General features: G+C 43.4%; 1 protein-coding gene across 3 annotated transcripts in view; it reads left to right on the top strand.

Annotated features, from left to right (window-relative positions):
- LOC124776411 (targeting protein for Xklp2 homolog) overlaps positions 1–22,140 on the top strand; it is a 145,705-nt gene that overhangs the window by 16,076 nt on the left and 107,489 nt on the right. For all 3 annotated transcript variants that reach the window (XM_047251397.1, XM_047251396.1, XM_047251398.1), the window contains exon 3: positions 17,873–17,981. In XM_047251397.1, coding sequence (XP_047107353.1) covers positions 17,873–17,981 — 109 coding nt within the window. The remainder of the gene's footprint in view (positions 1–17,872; positions 17,982–22,140) is intronic.

Raw genomic sequence — 22,140 nt, 5'->3', positions numbered from 1 at the left:
TGAATTACCATCTCCTTTTCCTGCCCACGGCAATCCATCTCACGCATCAGTGGCCCAGATCAGGGTTAACAATTGCAGTTCGCGTGCTGTCCCTTCTCTCTGAACTGGAGTCCTTCCCTTTGCGACCTCTATTTGCGGTCCGTTCATGTACACCTCCACGGTGTACGCCTCGGCTGCAGCTTCGTCTGGAGCTTTTGCATGGCCCTAAGGACTCCATTAATCCCGCCGCTCTCCGCTGGCACTTCCTCTCAATTCTTCATGTGTTCCAGGGTTCTGAAGTGGTTTACACTGACGGCTCAATGGCTGTTGGTCACATAGGCTTTACATATGTTCATGGAGGACATGTTGAGCAGCACTCCTTGCCAGTTGGCTGCCGTGTTTTCACTGCAGAGCCGGCAGCCATATCTCGTGCTCTTGAGTACATCCGCTCATGCCCTGGCGAATCATTTCTCCTGTATACTGACTCATTGAGCAACCTACAAGCTATCAACCCCAGTGCTACCCTCGCCACCCTCTGGTAGCATCCATTCAGTAGTCCATCTATGCCCAGGAACAGTCCTGCCGTTCTGTGGTGTTTGTGTGGGCCCCAGGACAAACGAACTTGCCGATAGGCTGGCCAAACAGGCGATGCGGAAACAGCTTCTGGAGATTGACATCTCCGAAGCTGACCTACGTTCTTTCTTACACCGCGAGGTTTTCCGGCTTTGGGAGACAGAATAGCATAACAGCACGCACAACAAACTGAGTGTCATTAAGGAGACTATGAATGTGTGGAAGTCTTTTATGCAGGTCTCTCGCAGGGAATCAGTTGTCCTCTGAAAGCTCCGCATTGGCCATATGTGGCCAACGCATGCTTACCTACTCCGTCGCGAGGACCCACCTCAGTGTCACTGTGGCTCCCAAATGACAGTCATCCACGTCTTGCTGGACTGCCCACTTTTAGCCGCTCTGCGGCAGACTTTTAACTTTCCCAGCACCCTGCCTTCGGTGTTGTGTGACAATGCCTCCACAGCAGCTTTAGTTTTATATTTTATCCGTGAGAGTGGGTTTTATACTTCTATGTAGGTTTTAGAGCATGTCATTTGTACCTCCGTGTCCTCCACTCTAGTGCTTTTAGGGTGGAGGTTTTGATGTGTTGCAGAGTGGCTGGTTTTCCCTTTTTATTCTCGTGGTTGGCCAGCCACTGTATGCTTCTTTCACGTTTCACTCCCTTCTGTTTCTAGTGTCTCTCGTTTTCATGTTCTCTTTTGTTCCTTTTAGTATTCGTTGCCTTCCCTTCGTTCTTGTGGCTTTTCCTTTTTGTTTTATGTGTTTCGTCCATTTTATTCTCACCCTTGCGGCATTGTTTTATTGGGAACAAGGGATCAATGACCTCGTAGTTTGGTCCCTTCTCTCTCTTTAAACCAACCAACCTTTTCTGCTGAAACTTTGTGATCTTGTTCAACATTTTGGGTACAATAGCTTAGTTGTAGTAAAAAGGTCGGACTATGGTAAATTCATCATAATGTACTATCAAAGTGGCTCATAAATCTTGTTGTACCAAATTTTGGCTATACTTTATTGCCTTGTATCTTCTGAAAGAATAACTTTCTGAAGCTGGTACTTTAGTTTTCCGCAACCTGTCAGCATGTCATAAAGCTCTGTAAGTGGCATCCAGATTGCTCAAATAATAACTGGGTTATCTGAGCTCACCTTGTCTGATCAGAAAATGTTGTTTTTATTTTGGAGACAGGCCAATTTAGTGTCAACAATGCTTAGTGTCAACAATGGAGTTTGGTAACATGCTTCAACAGTTAGTCTGAAGCACACTGTTGTGTGGTGAAGAGTGTTCAGGTTTTGTGTGCACCTTTTTAAATGATGTAAAGTGTGTTGTCGTCACTGGATAAACATCTTTTTTCGGTAAGTAAAAATTATTTCAAGGTACGAGGTGACTCTTTGGAAATGTTTATCAGGTTATTTAATTTTTTTCTGTTGTATTCTCAAGGAAGTTCCCATTATCTATGATTGTTTAATATTTTTCAGTTGGAAATATACACCACTTCTACTTTATCTAATATTGAAAGACATGGCAATTGGGATAAATTTAATTGTAGTGTAATGGATATCAACGAGGTTTCAGTACCATGTGTCATTGGCCTTGCAGATAATTCTGCATGTCATCTGAAAGCACACACCTCAACAAGGCTTAATTCCAATCAAAGAATTTTCAGTAGAGCAACAGGAGTTAATAAACCAAAGAAGTGAGATATGTCTTGCTGAAAATGCACAAATATGATTTCGTCACAAACAATACTTGTGGACAAATATGACTTTCTACAGAGATCTTGTTGTAATCGTTTTGGTGCAAAGAACCATTCTGGTAAAAATGGGTTACGGATTGTCAATGTGGAAACAGCAAAACAATTGCAAGCCATGATAAAGAGCAATGTGAAACCTAGTCAGAAGATCTGTCCAACTTGCAGAAAACAATTTTTAGCAAAGAAAGCAGAAAAATCAGTCAACTTCAAACCAGTCAGAAGATGAAGCATATTCAGAAGTATCAATTGATTCAAGTCTAACTGCTTTTGGGGTCTCCCCGCTAAAATTTCAGAGTGTATCAAAAAGGGATCTGAAAGGTTACACAAAATGAAAAATAAGTGAAGCTCAAGAGGCAATTGTGAATAACATTGCTGCTGCTGAAGGATTCACCCCAAAAGATCTTCACACCTAGTACAAGCAAGACATGTCCTGATTGTGAAGATTATAAGAAGCTGATTAAAAAATTGAAAGAGAAGTTGCAGTTGTTGAGGCAGCCTGAAAAATTGCAAATACTGACATTAGTACCACAAAGCTGGCCTGTAAAAGAGACAATGCCAGAATTTAGTGTTTCAGAGGATGGTAAAAGCAACTAGGAAGTTACAGGCAGAAAATGGTGTATTAGTTCTGCCAAAGAAAAAGTGTAGCAAGAAGATTCCAGATGCCGTAAGAGAAAGAGTGGTAACATTTTTTCAGAATGAAGAATTTAGCCGAATTTGTCCAGGTAAAAAAAGACTGTGTATCAATTAGAATAGAAGGAAAGAAAGTTTTGATGCAAAAATACCTTCTTCTGAATAAATTAGGGGGAAAAAAAAGTTTGCTGCATATCAACTTCAGCATGGGCTTGAAATTGGATTTTCCAAATTTTGCGAATTGAGGCCAAAATGGTGAATCACTGAGGGTGCTGCAGGAACCCACTCAGTCTGTGTTTGCGATTTACACCAAAATGTGAAACTTATGCTTGCAAGCACTCCAATTAAAGATGATTATAAGAGTCTGATTGACTTCTAAAACAGTGTGCTACTTGGAATCCAAAGACTGCATGCTTCATCGCCATGAAATCTGTCTGGGAAAAGAACTACTGGAACAGTTTTCAGAAAGTATTTTGAAGACAGTGATCCAGATGATACCATTGAGTTCAAACAGTGGGTGCACACTGATAGAGATCATTAGAAACCAAGCAGATGACCACCGAGGATTTTATTGAAGATCTGATTTAAAAAATTGACAAACTTTCCACTCATTATTATGTTGCAAAGCACCAGAGCAAGCAACTAAAGTGCATAAAAGAAAGCTGTAAGCTAACTGAACTGATCATATTAATGGACTTAGCTGAAAATTATTCCTTCATTGTCCAGGATGCAGCTCAAGGTCTTCACTGGAATAACAGCCAAGCAGCCTTAGACCCACTTGTTGTGTACTTCAGAAATATCTTGGACATCAGCAGTATCAGCTACTGAATAATAAGCGACAGCCTGAAAAATGATGAAATCACTGTACATGCTTTTGTAGTGAAATTAATAGATCTAAAGAGTCTCCTTGGAATTCACACACATTTACTATTTCAGTGATGGGTTAGACGCGCAGTACAAAAACTTCAAAAATTTTCTGAATCTCTGCCACCATCAAAAATGACTTTGGAATCTCAGCTGAGTGGAACTTTTTTGCTGCAAGCCATGGAAAATCTCCATGTGATGAAATTGGAGGAACTGTAAAGTGCCTGGCAGCAAAGGCAAGCCTTCAAAGGCCAAATGAGGACCAGATTTTGACACCAACTGATTTGTTTAAATACTGTACAAAGAATATCAGAGAAATCCAATTCATTTTTGTTTCAGAATAAGAAACTGAAACATTAAAAACTGAGCAGGAAGCAAAGTTCAAAAATGGCTGCACAGTATCAGGAACAAGAGAGAATCACCATTTTGTACCATTAAATGAAAATAAAGTTTGTATTAGAAGAGTATCTAATGATAATTTTTTTGTGGCAAATGTTGACCAAAGTCAAGCAACAGTTTCATTCAGAAATATTACAGCCTTACAACCAGGCCAATACATTGCCTGGATATATCTTGGAGAGCTGCATCAAACCAGTCCCGGGACTGAAGACCACAACAACAATGATGGAAAATGGTAGATTGGTAATGTGTCTGAAGTTTCAGAAGAAGAAAATGATGTTTTAGTCAGTTTCATGCACCCCAATGGACCTGAACATTCATTCTATTTGCCAGCTAGGCAGGATGCTTGTTGGATTCCAAACCAACACATTATTTCTGTCATTCCAGCTCCATCAGCTACAAGAATGGGCCAGCATTATAGCTTGTTAGAATCAACTGTAATTGCTATTAGTAACAAATTTCAGGAAATGAATTAATAAGAATTGATATATTTGGCTTGTGAACTGTAAAGAGTAAGACTGGTACATGTATTTTTTAATTTAATGTAAATGAAATTTATTTGGTATGACAAGATTTATGGGCCACTATGATAGCACACTATGATGAATTTACCATAGTTTGACCTTTAGTACTACAACTAAGCTATTGTACCCAAAAAGTTGCACAGGATTACAAAGTTTCAGCACGACAGGTCTCTTAGATCCTGAACAAAGGTAAAACAAAGTTGATCATTTATTCATTTCAGTCGCAATGTCAAAAAAGAAGCAAGCCTTTACGAAAAGGTGGCTAGTGGCCCCACTATACTACTTATGAAGCTGTAATTTGGCAGTGCTTTGTGTAAGGTCTATATGTACATCCCTGTAAAAATTTCATCAAAATTGGAGATGATGGAGTGGGGAGCTTGTCTAAATTTAGGCCACTTGACATGGAATGACCCAACTTCAACTTTAAACTCACCATTTTCAATTTTAGTAACATTACCAGGAAAATATGAATTGTCATATTTTACCACTACCCAGTCATCTACTTGTATATCTAGTGATTTTACTGTTCTTAGTGTTTTCCTCTGCAGCTGATTAAGTGGTGTGTCCTACAACTTCATTGGTATAGAGTTCCAAGTAATGAATTTTAGAAATGTTCAAGAATAGCTTGCAGTTCTCGATTAAGGCCGAGAGATGTAGTTTTTTGCTGCTTCGGCTAAAGTCTTCTTCACCCATAAGAACTGCTGCCACATTAGAAGATCAATCCAACAATGCTTTTACAAAATCTGTTGCATTGTTTTCAACACATTTCCTGCTTTTCACATGAGACCAAACTTGGCGTTTGACAGCCCCACCAATTCCATCCACTGGTCCCTTCCCATGAGAAGTTGCAAAGTACTTCCATGTAATTCTTTTGGCATGACTCTTACTTAGAACTTTTATAGCCTCTGCAATAAACTGGGAAGCAGGACCATCTGACCAGATTGTAACTTCTCTAACATTTTTGGTTGTTCAAGAAGTCTGTCAACGTAGGGAATGAGAGTGTTTTTTGTGTGGTCCAGATTATCAGATACCAACATGTATGGGTGAGAAGTATCTGAATGCCAAATCATGACAGTAAAAATACTAATTTGATTCTGCTGCCAATGTGCACTTTGAATTTCATCATGGCTTACACATGTAACATTTTCAGAAAAATATATTTGCATCATGGTAGTTAGCATCGCATAAAGCAGTGATTCCTTATCACTCTGATAGTTCTTTGATTGTTCTCTTTAAAGTAGCAGTGCTCTGAAAATTTGGGTCCCATGGTAAGAATATGATCAATAAGATTCTGTAATGTAGCTTCTTCCTCTAGTTTAAAAATTCTGCCATCACTCTCCTGCCACACGTACCATTTCACGCTGTCTCTTAAAGTGGAAAGGCCTCATATGATGCAACACAGTAAGATCCCAATGCGTTCCCTTCACTGGCCATGCCATGGGTGTAACAAAGGAGCAAAATCCTCCCCCAATACCTGGTCTGTACCAGGACTGACAGGGACACTTTTTTGGCCACAAAGCCTATATTTTTTGTGGAAAACATTGAAGACAAATATGGGGAAGTTGCAGCCACTCTTAAGATGAAGAGTAGTTCCCTCCTGATTAAAACATCTCCTGCCCAGACACAGGCACTGCTCTCCTGTCAAAAGTTAGGTAACATTCCCATGACTGTCACTCCCCACAAGAGTCTCAATATGGTCCAGGGTGCCATCTTTCAGCGCACTCTTCTTTTGCAATCAGACGATGAGCTGTGGGCAAACTTAGAGCGATAGGGTGTGCATGTTATCAGTCCATAGGGAACCAAGGGAAAACAGGGTTGCTACTGGGGGCTTCAGCTTATCTTTCAAGGATTGTCCATTGCCTGAGAAGGTCAAAGTGATGATCTACTGGTGTCACATGAAACCCTACGTTCCTCCTCCTGTAAGATGCTACAGGGGCCTGAAGTTCGGACATAGATCTTCCCATTGCACCAGTGCCCCTGTCTGCAGGGATTATGGACGTCTGCTGCATGCGAACTTTTCTTGTGTCCTCCCCCCATCTGTGTAAACTGCAGCATACTCCACTCTTCTTGCTCACCAGATTGCTCCGTTTTTAAGCATGAGAAGAAAATCCAGGAGTATAAGACTCTGGACAAGCTCACATATCAAAACGCCAGAAAAAATATCGGCATCTTAATCCCATACACATGACAATTTTACTGTACAGCTGCAACATCGTTGGCTTCTCTGTCGACGGCGCCGTCCTCTATCTCATCTCCTACGATGGGACCCCTTGCTGGTCCGAGGGTTAGAGTAGGCCCGAGGTATTCCTGCCTGTCGTAAGAGGAGACTAAAAAGAGTCTCTCACGTTTCGGCCTTTATGTAATAGTCTGGTGTAGGGTTTACCCTCCATTTTTCAAAATTTTTCCGAAGAGCAAGCCAACTGGGGAAGGGCGCTTTACATGATGCATCGTGTCCATCATGCGCCGAGACCTTTCGCATCCTTCGTTGACATGGATCTGCACTTCTGCTCATTCTCCAACTGTTGGTCGAGGTCACCCTCTTGGTTGCGTATTTTTCCATCAGCTGTGCAGTATCATTATCTACGATGACGGTGATAATGGACTTGTTTGTTTGGTTGCACCTGATATCCAGCACGATAGTCAGTCCATTGTGGTGGGGCCGCCATGTACCTTGTTGCTTGTAGCCCCCTGACCACACAGAGATCGCTCTGCTGAAGCCTGCACCGTTAACTCCCCAAGTATGCCAAGGAGTAGAAGCCAGTCACCTTGGGACATCGGGACTCCCAGCTATGGCCATCCTGCCAGGTGGCCTTTGTTGCACCTGGGTGGCACCCGTGGGGAGGACCACTGGTCAGAGTGGGTGGCATCAGGCAAATGACACGCAATGAAGTGTAGTACATCATATCTTGCTGGTGGTCAAACACAAGCAGTCTCTAAACGCACAGAAATACGACCCTAAATCATTGCCCTTCCTGGCCACACCATGGGAGGAACGTCAGGCTAAGGATGGGAGCAGCTCTTACTCGCCCCGGTATGTTGTACGTTTGAGAGCTGATAGGGAATCTTTGATGACGATGAACACTCAGTTTTTTGTTGAGTGTTTAGAGGACAAGTTTGGGTGGTGGAGGGCTTGTCCAAAGTGAGACCTGGATCAGTCTTAATCCAAACAGCATCCTCTGCCCAGTCACGGGCGTTACTCGCTTGTGACAAGCTGGGGGATGTTTCTGTAACAATCATGTCCCATAAGAGCTTAAAGATGGTCCAGGGTATCATATTCCACAGGGACCTTCTTTTGCAGTCTGACGATGAGCTGAAAGCTCATGAAGTGTACATTTTGTTCAGCGTGTCCACCGGGGTCTGAGGGATAATCACTTTCCCACCGGTGCTTCGCCTTGGCCTTCAAGGATCACACGTTGCCCGAGAAGGTAAAGGTGATGGTCTAACGCTGTGATGTAAAGCCCTGTATCCCTCCCCCAATGCGGTGCTTTAAATGCTGGAAGTTCGAAATTCGGCCATATGTCTTCACACTGCATTTCCAGCGTCGCGTGCCAAGATTGCGGATGCCTGTCACATCCCAGTACTCCATGTGTCTCACCTCCCATTTGCGTCAGCTGTGGAGAGCACCATTCGCCTTGCTCGGCTGACTGCAGGATTCTCCAGAAAGAAAGGAAAATCACGGAGTAAAAGACCCTGGACTGACTGACCTACACGGAGGCTAAGAGGAAATTTGAATGCCTACATCCTGTACATATGACATCGCCTTACACCACCGAAACAACAGTTCTAGCCCCGTCAGCTCTGCCAAACCCAGTCACCTCTCAGAGACTTTCTTCAGCTCCTCTCGCTAGGAAGGGGTCCCTTCTCAGGTTTCTGCTAGTGGGAAAGATGACCCCCCCCCCCCCCCCTCCAGTGGCTGAAGAGCCTAAAAGCAGCTGCTCGTAGGGCTTCACACTTGTCCTCAGTCCTGGAGATTGAATCAGTGAAGTCCTCCCAGCCAGGGAAACCCAAAAAGCAGTGAGAGAAATCCAAAAAGATCCCTAAGACCAAGGGAATTGCGGTGGCATCCTCACCACTGCTACCTACAAGCTCTGCGTCTGCGGATGAGGTGGAGGTTCTGGCATCCGCAGAGGTTCTAGATCTCACCGGACCCTCAGACACAACAGATATAGACTGCTCAGGCAATGTCGGTGGCAGCAGGTGACCCTCAGGTGTAAACTGCCTCATTGAATGAATGTTCCATGCCTTCCCAGTCTAACGATGAAGTCATCCTCCAGTGGAATTGCGGCGGTTTTTTTCCACTCCCTGTCTGAGCCATGGCAGCTGTTAAGCTTTACACCTGCTTTCTGCATTGCCCTCCAGGAAACTTGGTTCCCGGCAATGCGGACCCCTGCTCTCTGCGACTATAAGGGTTATTACAGGAACCATAGCGGCTATAATCAAGTGTCAGGTGGACTTTGCATTTACGCCCTAAACTCAGTGTGTAGTGAAACTGTGCTCCTTCAAAACCCTCTTGAAGCTGTGGCTGTCAGAATAACTGTCTGCAATGTATACCTTCCTCCAGATGGTGCAGTACCCCTGAATGTATTAGCTGCACTGATTGATCAACTCCCTAAACCTTACCTACTTCTGGGAGATTTTAATGCCCATAAACCCTTGTGGTGTGGCACCATGCTTACTGGCCAAGGCAGAGATGTCGAAACTTTACTGAAACAATTCGACCTCTGCCTCTTAAATACTGGGGCCGCCACATGTTTCAGTGTGGCTCATGGTAGTTACTCGGTGATTGATTTATCAATTTGCAGCCCAGGGCTTCTCCCATCTATCCACTGGGAAACTTTCACCTCTGCTGTCACTGTTGAATCTCCCCCACATCGTAACATGGATGTGATGGTTGAGCAGGTGACTAGCACAATTGTTTCTGCGGCAGAAAATGCAATCCCTCGCTCTTTAGGGGGCCCACAACAAAAGGCAGTCCCTTGGTGGTCACAGGAAGTCGCTGAGGCAATTAAAGAGCGTTGGTGAGCTCAACAGCGGCATAAGCGGCACCCTTCCCAGGAGCACGTCATAGCCTTTAAACGGCTCCGTGCCCGTGTTTGCCAGCTTATAGAATGACAGAAACAGGAGTGTTGGGGGAGATGTCTCGACCATTGGGTGCCATACGTCTTCTTCCCAAGTCTGGGCAAGGATCAAATGTGTTTTTGGCTGCCAGACCCCAAAAGGTGTTCCTGGTGTTAACAGAAATAGTGTGTTACCTACCAACGCAATCGCGATTGCCAAGCACTTTGCTCGAGCCTCTGCGTCAGAGAATTAGCCGCCAGCCTTTCGCACTCTCAAATGGTGGCTGGAAGGGAAAGTCCTCTTGTTCACTACACACCACAGTGAATCCAATAACGCCCCATTTACAGAGTTGGAGCTCCTCTGTGCCCTTATACATTCATTGCCCTGACACTGCTACTGGGCCAGATCGGATCCACAGTCAGATGATTTAACATTCCTCATCTGACTACAAGTGATATCACCTCGTCATCTTCGACCGGATCTGGTGCGATGGCATCTTTCCACCGCAATGTCGGCAGAGCAACATCATTCCCCTGCTCAAACCCGATAAAAACCTGCTTGATGTTGATAGCTATAGGCCCACAAGCCTCACCAAAGTTCTTTGTAAACTGCTGGAACATCTGGTGTGTCGGCAGTTGGGTTGGGTCCTGGAGTCATGTGGCTTACTGGCTCCATGTCAGGGTGGCTTCCGCCAGGGTTGCTCTACCACTGATAATCTTGTGTCCCTCGAGTCTGCCATCTGAACAACCAGCAACACCTGGTTGCCGTCTTTTTTGCTTTACAAAAAGCGTATGACATGACTTGGTCACATCATACCCTTGCCACATTATATGAGTGGGGTCTCAGAGGCCCGCCCTCAATTTTTATCCAAAATTTCCTGTCGCTTTGTACTTTCCGTGTCTTAAGTTATAGTGCCTTCCATAGTTCTTCCCATATCCAGGAGAATGGGGTCCCGCAGGGTTCTGTATTGACTGTATCTCTGTCTTTAGTGGTCATTAATGGTCCAGCAATAGCTGTAGGTCCATCTGTCTCAGCTTCTCTGTATGCAGACGACTTCTGCATTTCGTGCTGTTCCACCAGTACTGGTGTTGCTAAGCGGTGCCTACAGGAGCCATCCATAAACTGCAGTCTTGGGCTCTAGCCCATGGTTTCCAGTTTTTGGCTCAAATTGTGGGTTATGCACATCTGTCGGCATCGTATCGTTCATCCGGAACCAGAACTTTACCTTCATGATGATCCACTCACTTTAGTGGAGATATATTGATTCTTAGGACTGGTTTTCGATGCCCGATTGACTTGAGGCTTTCTCATCTCCGTCAGCTTAAGCAGTAGTGCTGGCAGCACCTCAATGCCCTCTGCTGCCTGAGCAACACCAACTGGGTACAGATCGCTTTAAGCTGCTGCAGCTTTACAGAGCCCTCGTTCAATCCCGCATTAACTATGGGAGTCTGGTTTATGGTTCGGCAGTGCCCTCAGCGTTGCGTTTACTCGGCTCAGTGCACCACTGTGGCATTTGCCTAGCAACAGTAGCTATTAGGATGAGTCCGGTGACCAGTGTCCAGGCAAAGGCCGGAGTCACTCCATTGCAGGTTAAGTGTGCACAATTGCTGGCCAGTTATGTTGCACACGTTTGTAGTTCTCCTGCGCATCCGATTTACCATCTCCTTTTCCCACCCATGACGGTTCATCTCCCGCATCGGCTGCCCAGGTCAGGGCTTCCAATTGCAGTTCGTGTCCAGTCGCTTTTCCATACTGGAGTCCTTATCTTTACAACCTATTCTTGAGGTCCATTCATGTACACCTCTATGGTGTACACCTAGGCTGTGGCTTCGCCTGGACCTTTCACATGGCCGTAAGGACTCGGTTAATCCCGCGGCTCTCCTCTGCCACTGCCTCTCGATTCTTGACATGTATTGAGGCCATGAAATGGTTTACACCGATGGCTGAGTGGCTGATGATCATGTTGGCTTCGCGTATGTGCATGGAGGACTTATTGAATAGCATTCCTTGCCAGATGGCTGCAGTGTTTTCACTGCAGAGCTGGTGGCCATCTCTCATGCTCTTTAACGCACCCACTCATGCCCTGGCGAGTCGTTTCTTCTCCGTACTGACTCCTTGAGCAGCCTACAAACTATCGAACAGTGCTACCCTTGTCATCCTTTGGTAGTGACCATCCAGGAGTGCATCTATGCCCTGGAACGGTCCAGTCCGTTCAGTGGTGTTTGTCTGGACTCCAGATCACTTTGGCATCCCAGGCAACGAACTTGCCGACATGCTGGCCAAACAGGCTATGTGGAAACTGCTTATGGAGATAGGCTTTTCTGCAACTGACCTGCGTTCAGTACTACACCGCAAGGTTTTGCGGCTTTGGGAGATGGAATGGCATAACCTCAGTACGCACAACAAACTGCGTGCCATTAAGGAGACTACGTATGTGTGGAAGACCTCCTTGTGGGCCTCTCACAGGGACTGTGTGGTTTTCTTGGCTCCGCATTGGCCACGCTTTGGTGACACAAGGCTACCTACTGCACTGTGATGACCCACCTCAGTGTCGGTGCAGTGCCTGGCTGACAGTGGCCCATATCTTGGTGAGCTGTCCTTTGGCTGCCCTGCGATGGACTCTTCAGTTACTGGACTCGTTGCCATTAATTTTAGCTGAAAATGCCTCGTTGGCTAATTTAGTTTTACGTTTTGTACGTGATGGTGGGTTTTATCATTCTGTATAAGTTTTCGCACCTGCCCTTTGTCCCTTTGTGTTCTCCACTCTAATGCTTTTAGGCTGGATGTTTTAATGTGTCACAGAGTGGCTGGCTTTTCCTTTTTATTCTCATGGTCGGCCAGTCACAGTCATCTCCTCTCTTGTTTTTATCCCTTCTACCTGTTTCTTGCTTCTCTCTCTGTATTTCCTATTTTGTCCATAGTAGTGTTGAGTGCCCTCCTGTCGTTCTTCTGTTACTGTGCTGTACGTCTCCTTTCTTTATTTTCTTCTCTCCTTTGTATAATTATTTTACGGAGAACAAGGGATTGGTGACCTTGCAGTTTGTCTCCCCCCCCCTTTCCCCCTTTTAAACCAAATAACCAATCCTACGGTGGGCTCTCAGAGCCGCTCACTGATGCCTGTTCCCCAGGTGTTCGTGGGCCCTTGTGGTGCTTTCATCGCGCCTGCTTCAGGGGTATTGGCTCCCCACCTGTGAGGAACACCAGTCCCTATCACCCAGCTGGAGGGGCCTCGTCTTCCTCCACCATCTCTAGATAGGAAGAGGTCCCTCGGGACTCTTCCTTCCACGGTTCTGGCGGGTTCACAGCCAGACACCTCTGATGACTGAAGGAACCACAAGCTGCTGGCCGCCGGTCTTCTCATTTTTCCTGTCCCAGAAACCAATTCAGGGACGCCTTCCCAGTCCTTGTCTTATAAGGAGAACGACAAAAAGAAGTCCTCTAAGACGAACGCCCTCACTCCAGCAGACTCTGTATGTACTACTTATGTGCCCAATGTGGAAATCCCAGTGGCCCCTGAGACACTAGATCTCCCCATGCAGTCTGTTGCGGAACCTATGTCCACTGACATATGTCGGTGGCAGCACATGACCCTGGGTCGTAACCTACTCCCCTGCCCCTCTTGTCTCGTATCCCCACAATATGTAGACAGTCCGATCCTCCAGGGGAATGGATTTTTCCACCACCTGGCTGAGCTACAGCAGCTTTTAAGTACTTACCCAGTATTCTGTACTACCACCCAGGAAATGTGGTTTCCAGCAACTTGAACCCCTGTCCTTAGCGGCTACCGAGGTTATTTTAAGAATTGTACACACGGTGAGAGGGTATCAGGTGGAGTTTTTATGTTTGTGCTGGACTCTGTATATAGTGACCTTGTGCCTTTTGGAACATCCTTGGGGACCGGCTGTTCGTGTAAGGGCACATAACGATTTTACCATCTGTAATGTTCAGCTCCCTCCCAGGTCTCCGCTGTCCATTCCTGATTTTTGTCAAGAACTTGCTATCATGCTGTACATTCCGGGTTCAAGTGGGTGCTTCATTCAATAGCCCCGTACCCAGGAGTGAGGTCCTGCATGGCTCTGTACTGACCCTCTCCCTCTTTCTTGTAGCCGCCAATGCACTTCTGTCACTGTCGTACTGCCCAACCACACCCAGAGCTTTACCTATGCAATCAATTACTTCTTGTACCTCTTGTTGGGACTGGTCTTCGTTTCCAAACTGATCTGCCATCCCCATCGTCACCAAATTAAGTGAAAGTGCTGGTGACACCTCAATACGACTTTGCTGCCTCAGTAACACTAACTGGGGTGCAGATCGGTCTAAGCTTTTGTGGCTCCACAAAGCCCTGATTGTCCCATCTTGACTATGGGAGTCTTGCATATGGCTCAGCATCATCCTCAGCATTGCTGATACTGGCCCCCACTCATCATTGTGAGGCCCGACTTGACAGGAGCCTTCCAAACAGCCCTGTGAACGGCCTGCTACTTGAGGCTGGAGTCCCTATGTGCTAACAATAGCTGCTGAATTATGCTATTCACATTCGTAGCTTCCCTGAACCTCCCAACTACCATGTAGTTTTCCCTGGAAGGGGGCTCCCTCTCCCACAGCAGTGACACAGAACTGGGTTTACAATTGTTGCATGCTTCCAGAGCTGCAATTTCCTCCCTCCACTGTTGCCTCTGGTCAGGGAGGCATCACATCTGCCCCCGCAGCTTGTGCCCCGACTTCGGATTTGTCTCAAGGTCTCCTTTGGACCAAAAGATTCCATTGACCCCAGGATTATTTGCCACCTGTTCTTTGGCTGTCCTTGAGACGTATCCGGGTTCAGTAGTAATATTCACTGATGGCTCAACAATCAATGGACAAACAGGCTTTGCATACTCAAATGCATGGTGCAATGAATTCTACTCTCTGACAGATATCTGCAGTATTTTCACTGCTGAATTGATGACCATTAGACTGGCCCTTAGCCATGTTTGTTCTTGCACTGACAAGAGTATCCTAATCTGTAGTGGCTCCCTTAGCAGCCTTCAGGTTATAGACCAGTGCTACTCTCCTCACTCACCAGTTACAGTTACAGATATCCACGATCTTGTCTCTTACCTCCATCAAGCTGGACGGCCAGTCGTTTTCATTTGGATCCCCAGTCATGTTGGGATTTCAGGATATGAACTTGTTGGTCAAGCTGGCCACTAGGATTCAGATTCTGGAAATGGGGGTTCCAGAGTCAGACCTTCGGTCTGTTATACGCCATAGATTGCTGGAAGTCTGGTACTTGGATTGGTCTACCCTGATCTTCCCAAACAGAGAGCAGTGAAGGAGACCACAGTGGTGTCAGTCTTTCCTGCGTGCTTTCAAAGGGAATCCACCGTTCTGACTCCACACTGGCCACACTTGGCTGATCAATGGCCGCATCCTCTGATGTGAGGATCCTTCCTACTGCCGATGTGGAGCCCGCCTGATGGTGGCCCACTTACTCATAAGATGGCCCTAATTTGGCTGCTTTGAGGTGACATTGTAATCTTCCTGACACGCTCCCTCTGGTGGTGCTAGCAGACAACACCAAAGCGGCTCATCTGGTGTTATCTTTTGTCCACGAAGGTAGTTTCTATTCATCGCTGTAAGGTAGAGCTTTTTGGTCTCATTGACATGCTAGAGGTTTTTGGCCTCATTGACGACCTGAGGGATTTTGGGGCACCCTTCACTACAATAAGTGCTATAATGTGACTTGATGAACACACTTAAAATTTCACTTTTCATTCCAGGCAGCTTCTCCAGTGAGGCAGTGTTTATACAATGGGTTACAGCCATGTATTAGTTGTTATTGACGGTGATCAGGCATAATATGTGTACATTAAAGCACATGTTTAAACCACATGACAGATAGAGCAAGACTGGGACCGAACACAGAATCTTACATAAAATTCTACTAGGTCCTCCCTCCCATTTCCCAAGCTTCACAAAGATGTATTGCATCACTTGCTGGACAAGCTCTCTTCTAGAAGAAGCAGCGATGTGGGGAAGTGGTGTAACTACAGCCTGCTGTTTCAAGAATGAATCTTTCATTCTGCCACAATGTGTGCACTAATTTGAAACCATAGTATTTTACAGTGTTTGCTGATAAACACATTGTACCCCCACCAGTGCTTTGTCACAGATTACTTGGTTGCATTATGTGAAGTATCCAGTGTGCTACAACAGCTGTTCCGAGGTACTACATCTAAGAGAGCTTCACAGAGAACAGGTAGGAGAAAGTTGATAATTCATAAAAGGGTCATCTTAACCAGTGCAAGCTGGGCCAGTATACTGTATATCACCTATACTACTTTCTATAGAATAGGGGCTAGACTGAGGGACTTTTATGGAGGTTAGTTCTGCAAGGGGATTTTGCGTCTTACTGACAGTTATCCAGGCACATGATGAGCTGTCCCAGTATTTGTGAGTGAGGGTTATGACCAGTGCCTGGATATCTGTTGGTAAGAGCAGTGTCCCCAAAAGACAGCATCTGGGTTTAAATCCTAGTTCAGCACGCAGTTCCAATGTAAGGTGAGTAAAAAAAAGGTGCACTCTCCTACGCAGAGTAGAAGATTCATTCTCATGAATATGTTGTCAAGAATTTGGTAAAAGTCTAGTGTTGTTTGTTGTTGCCATTTCATTGTTAACAAGCTGATCATAATTCTTCTCAGCTCTCCATGCACTTATGGTCTAAGATTACGTGGTTTTGTAATTTTGTTTTTCATGAAAAGTACTGTGAGTAGTAACATCCTTCTTGTCTTTCCATTTAGTTACCATTTAACTTTGCCTCCAGCTATTTCTCTTCTCTGCAGCCTTACCATCCCCCACACCTAGAACATAATACATTCCCAAGTTCACAATTGGTGTACAAGTCATCCAGGTAACAGCTTAGTTAATAATTGAGAAATCTACTGTTCAAAAGCATTTGATATTGGTGTTTGTTGGCATGGATGTCTGTCCATAATTGGGATCCTTGGCAGTGAGTTTACAAAGCCCATATTTCATGAACTTGCATGTCAGAAGCAGTTATTTACAACAGAATGCAGGAAATAATTCCAACATTCCCATAAAAAGGAAAAGAGGTAGCAGAATTCCTCATAACTAGGACGTGGCAGAGATTTCAGTTTGATAAAGTACTTGTATGGCTTGTATTAAAATGCATTTAGAAATTGGCAATATGATAGTCACCTCTTTTTTGCATTTGTTGTGGACAGGGTTTTTTGTCATTTAGGTTCTTACTGTGGAACTTTGGGTTTCTTAGAGGTTTGACTTGTCTATAAATACTTTTACGTTTAATTTGTAGTTATGGTTAGTGAAATAATTGTGTTCGAGATTGTGTTCACAATGCCATAAGAAACAGATTGTATCTCAAACCTCATTGTGTTTGTAAAGCAGAAATTAGAACAATATCAAAATATAGTAACATTGGAAAAATGTACAGCTTTGGAGGAATTAATTGTAAAGTTTATATTATATTAAAAAACTTGTTTTGATGTACATCCTTGATAGTACAGGATTAGAGGCTCTTTGGATCGCTCAAGGGACATTATTATATAACACTAATGAACTGTATCACTGGCTGTACGATTGTGTGGTGGTGTTCTTTTGGAAATACCTGAAAGAACAGACACCGCGCATTCATATAATTGATTCGGACCTCCTGCAGGAATCTCGAAGTAGTGAGCATGGAGGACATTAGGGTAGGGACTGCAGATAGGTGACACAGTGTGGATTGGCTAAATGGCTTGCTGAAGTAGTCCACAGAGTTGTGATAAATGCTTTGTCCGTGTGGCACAGTGGTTAACACAACAGTCCAGTAAGCAGGAGATACTGGTTTTGAATCCTGGTCTGGCACACATTTTCGCTCATCACCTCTGATTCAGTGTAAAGTCCCAATGCAGCTGATATCAATAGTCTCCTCCCCCCCCTCCGCTCCCCCCCCCCCCCCCCCCCCTCCACCCACCTCCACCTTCAATTTATATGTAACACATTATTGGCTGCTACAGTTCCATTTAAAATAAGAGTTTGGTAATAAGTGTAAGTTAGTAGTTACTACCAAGTTGGCATTAACTTTCATTTCAATTTCAGGTTTCAGTTGCTAAAACCTGAATCTTCAGGAAGACAAAGGCACAATTCTTTGTGTTCGCCAAGCAGAAAACACCCCGACCAACGGAGGCGATCACGTTCTGTACAACTAGTGAGTTTTTAAAAAGTCTGTACACTGTTCAATTTTTAATGCTATACTTGTGCAACATTGAGAAAGAAATGAGAAGCAGGAACAGGAATGCCTTGTGATATTTTCATTTTCAACTAGATTTTCGCTAGATTAAGACTATGGCTGATTCTAAAGTTGTTTAGTGGATATTAAGAGTGGGCTGGAAAGATGTTGCCATTGTAATAATACTACAGTTGTAAGTTTAGTGCGTTCGTGCTGCCACCTCGATGATTGGCGACTTGGGCCAACAATGATGAAACAAGACCATTGACTCTTAATGGTGCATTTAACCTACACTATCGCTGCTAGTGATCTTTGCCACGCGATCATATCAGGCTGGCTTGTTTTTCACACTATGATCATTACTGTATGCCTTGAAACATGAGCCGTGATTGGCTGCTTCAAGGTCACCCTAGCAGTGGTTTTTTTGTCTGCTACTTGTTGCATGGTTTCTTCCATCGACTTCTACAATTCCACCTATCTTTACTCTTCAAATTACTGTGAAGTGTACAGCTGTAGGTACTTATTGTTGTATCGTATATTAAAGTATGGAGTGCAGGAAAAATGACTTGTTAAATACTATTGTGCAAGCTGTAATTAACCTTATCTTTGTGATCACTGTGAGATCGATATGTTGGGAGCTGTATATATTCCTAGATTCCTCACTCAATATTGGTACTTAAAACGTAAGTTCTCTTTCGACAGATCGTTTGTATCTAACTTCAAACATCTTCCAGCTTGGGTTTTTCCAGAGTTCCGTGATCCTCTCATGATCAAACATGTGACCATTTGTACTGGCCTTCTTGGTATACTTTCAGTGTCTGGGGTAACGTTACATTAATTATCTTTGGAAATCAGTTCCTTTGTTTCACCTAGTTTATCATTTTAATTTTTTCAGTAGAATATCAGCACAAAAATCTAAGAGTGGCAAATGTAGCACTTGAAGTAGATGTGGATAAAATCTGATGAGATAGTAGGCCTACGAACTGTTCTCCAGCGGAAGTTACGTTAACGATTTAAAAGTCAGATCTTCATAACCTACAGCATTCTGGTTCAGTAACAATTAAAATAAACTGGAAGTTTTGTTACAACTTTTGCAACCATCTGAAAAGTGCTCTGGATAATTTTTGAATACCTGCAGTGTGGGTGGTCTACGTTCAACGGTGCATTCATACCACTTCTTTGTCAATGCCAACATTTTTGCTGTGAATGAGCTACAGTTATTGACATCAGATGATGCACAGAACATAGTTTTCACTTCCCACATTGCAAGAAATATAAAATTAGCGATGTGAACAGCCACAGGGTAAAAGTTCGAACTGCCTGAAAAGATACATTAAAAGATATTTCTCAGTAATGGACTCAATAATTTATCAGGATGTTGTCCGAATATTTTCCACATAGATTTACATAGCAGTTGATGTTTCTGGAAAAATTGACATTGAGTAATATTTTACGCACAGGTAATAGCTGATCGTAAGGCAGCTCTTCGAAATGCTGGTTAGCTCCATGTAGCATAGGTTTGGGAGTGTGGCTTCTGTGTACAGCAGCTGTTGTGGGCTTCCGAAGGCTCTGTACATTCAGTCTAAGGGTGTCTTACCAACTGCCATATGATTTTTGTGTTTTGCTGTTTTAGCGAAATGGAATTGAAAGAGCAGCTGAATCTTCATTTTCTAGTTCCTGAAGCTTCTTTTTCTATTTCCTGTCCTGGTACATATAACTGCTTTGATGCATAATTGACATTTAATATCAAATATTTTTATAGTGGTGAAGACAGTTTTGTTTTTTGCGTTTGCAATTTTATCCACTGTAGGGAAGATATGCTAAGTTCATAAGTTTCTTGACAGAGCACACTACAATATGGCATTGTAAGTGACACAACCGATTGAGGGTGTTATGAATGATTAGAGGACACAAGTGCATGAAACATGTTCTGTTACCTTCAGCTGCTTATAATTTCCTTGCTGGCTGATGGCATTTGTAATATAAAATGTATTAATAAGTACCTTTTTGTGAACATATTGTCAGAATTCTTCAGAGCTTTATTTTCTTTGGAATAACTGTAGAATATGGTAAGTCTGAAAACAACAAAAGATAGATTCATTGTGCAATGTGGTAGGTAAATGTAGGAAACATGAGCTTAGATCGAAAGTCAAGGATTTTGTACACCCAATACTGATCTAAGTGTCAGTGAAGAACAACAGTAAAAAGCCAGGCAAGGACATATACCGTATGTAATTTCAGCAAGCTATGTATTGTGTTACCCAGTTGTTATTTTCTAACGGTTTAGCAAAATATACAAAAAATTGTGCACATCTGAATGATACTTAATGTAGCATATTACATAAACTACATACTCATAATACACTAGTGTGAAATGATGCATATCAGAATGGCACTTAATGTAGCATATTACATAAACTACATACTCATAATACATTAGTGTGAATATGGAAATGAACAAATACTACAATCAACATTGAAGCTGCTAGTTTGTTTATCAGCCAGTCATGAAACAGGACCCATGATATTACAAAACATCCCTGTTTCCTCATGCCTACTCATAAATGCCACAGATTGAACACACATGAAAAACATGTAAATGTCTCATGTTTGGAATTGAAAAGAGGATAAACATTAAGCAAGCAGTGAGCTCACATACACCACATTAAAGATCTCTCTAAAACTCGCTGTATTTAGTACGATTCATTGTGATAGTTTGGGAAATGTTATTTCAGAAGCTAAATATGCTATCCATAGATATTTTGGTGTCGTTCACTATTTGATTATGAAAAGAGATTCAGTCCATTAACTACTTCAAGAGCCTTGGCACCCAGATTGTATCCACTGATTTAGTTGATGAATGAATGGTATATTATATAGTTTCTGAGGACGCCTATGACATGAGTAAGATTTGGACCTGCTAATCAGTTCCATATTAACTGTGCTTTTGTTCTTCTTCGCTAACTTCTTTTCCTTTGCAGAGTATTCAGGGCTAGAGGCTGAAAGAGAGCTGTCAGACCTATGAATTGACAAACAAAATTTCTTCTTTAAATACCTCTATATTAAAGCTTCTTTAGGCATAGACAGATAACTCCTGTCAGTCATTTATAACATTTTTGTATTAAAATGGTTACAGTGTCATGTCTTGTCAGACTGTACAGTGTGAATACATTTTGACAGATCACATATCAGGGATTGAATGTCAGAATGAAAGTTTGAAAACTTCATTTGCTTCACTTTTGTGACATCGCTAATTGTGTATTTCTTGCAGTTCTTCTATGACCACAACATACCTTTAAGCCGTGACATCTAAGAACATGCAGCCTACAGCAGGTGATGATGCTAATTGCATCATCTTGTCTTGCAGATATGCTACACCCATGTACCTCGTGCTACATGCACATAACAATAGCCCATTTCTCCCACAACATGCTGCCTGAAACTTGACGTGTAACAAAAACAAAACAAAAATTAATAAATATCAAAATCTGTCATTCCTTAGAAGGACGGAGAGTGTAACACTATAGTTCCAATTGGTAAATGTTGCAGCCACAATATGGAACCAAAAGCCATGTCTCGTGCAGACCATGGAGAAAAGGGTGTGATCAAACTGTGTTATACTATTAAAGTGTCTTTATAGAAGTCCTCAAAACAGTTGCATAACTTGTAATGTAATTAATCTCTCCTCAGTGTGGAAGCTTTCGTACTTCCTTCTCTTCTTCTCTCTACCATCCCAACCTCTCTCTTGACCCATCTCCCTCAGGTGTCTTGCCACTTCCTCTGCACATTAATTTGTCTCCCTCTGAACACCCCTGCTCCTCAACCTACATACATCTTCCTCTCAACTATACCACCCCATCCACATCTCACTCACATCCTGCCTCTAGCACATTATGGCACTGTTTGTTTCAAATTAGTCATTTCATACTCATCTCTTCAGAGGATGAAGTTCAATTTGGACATTTATTATTCACATTTCATTATATGGCATGCTGATTGATCATGTAAGTGTCATTTCAAATGTCGGTATTTTCACTACTGCTCTTAGGGTACCTCTCATTTGTGCTACATGTGAGATGATTACAAAAACAGGTCAAAACTTGAAGGTAATATATGATGCATTTATTTATTTATTTAC

The sequence above is a fragment of the Schistocerca piceifrons genome, chromosome 2 (genome assembly GCF_021461385.2).
Source record: "Schistocerca piceifrons isolate TAMUIC-IGC-003096 chromosome 2, iqSchPice1.1, whole genome shotgun sequence".
NCBI classification, from domain to species: Eukaryota; Metazoa; Arthropoda; class Insecta; order Orthoptera; family Acrididae; genus Schistocerca; species Schistocerca piceifrons.
This window is presented reverse-complemented; position numbering and strand designations above follow the sequence as displayed.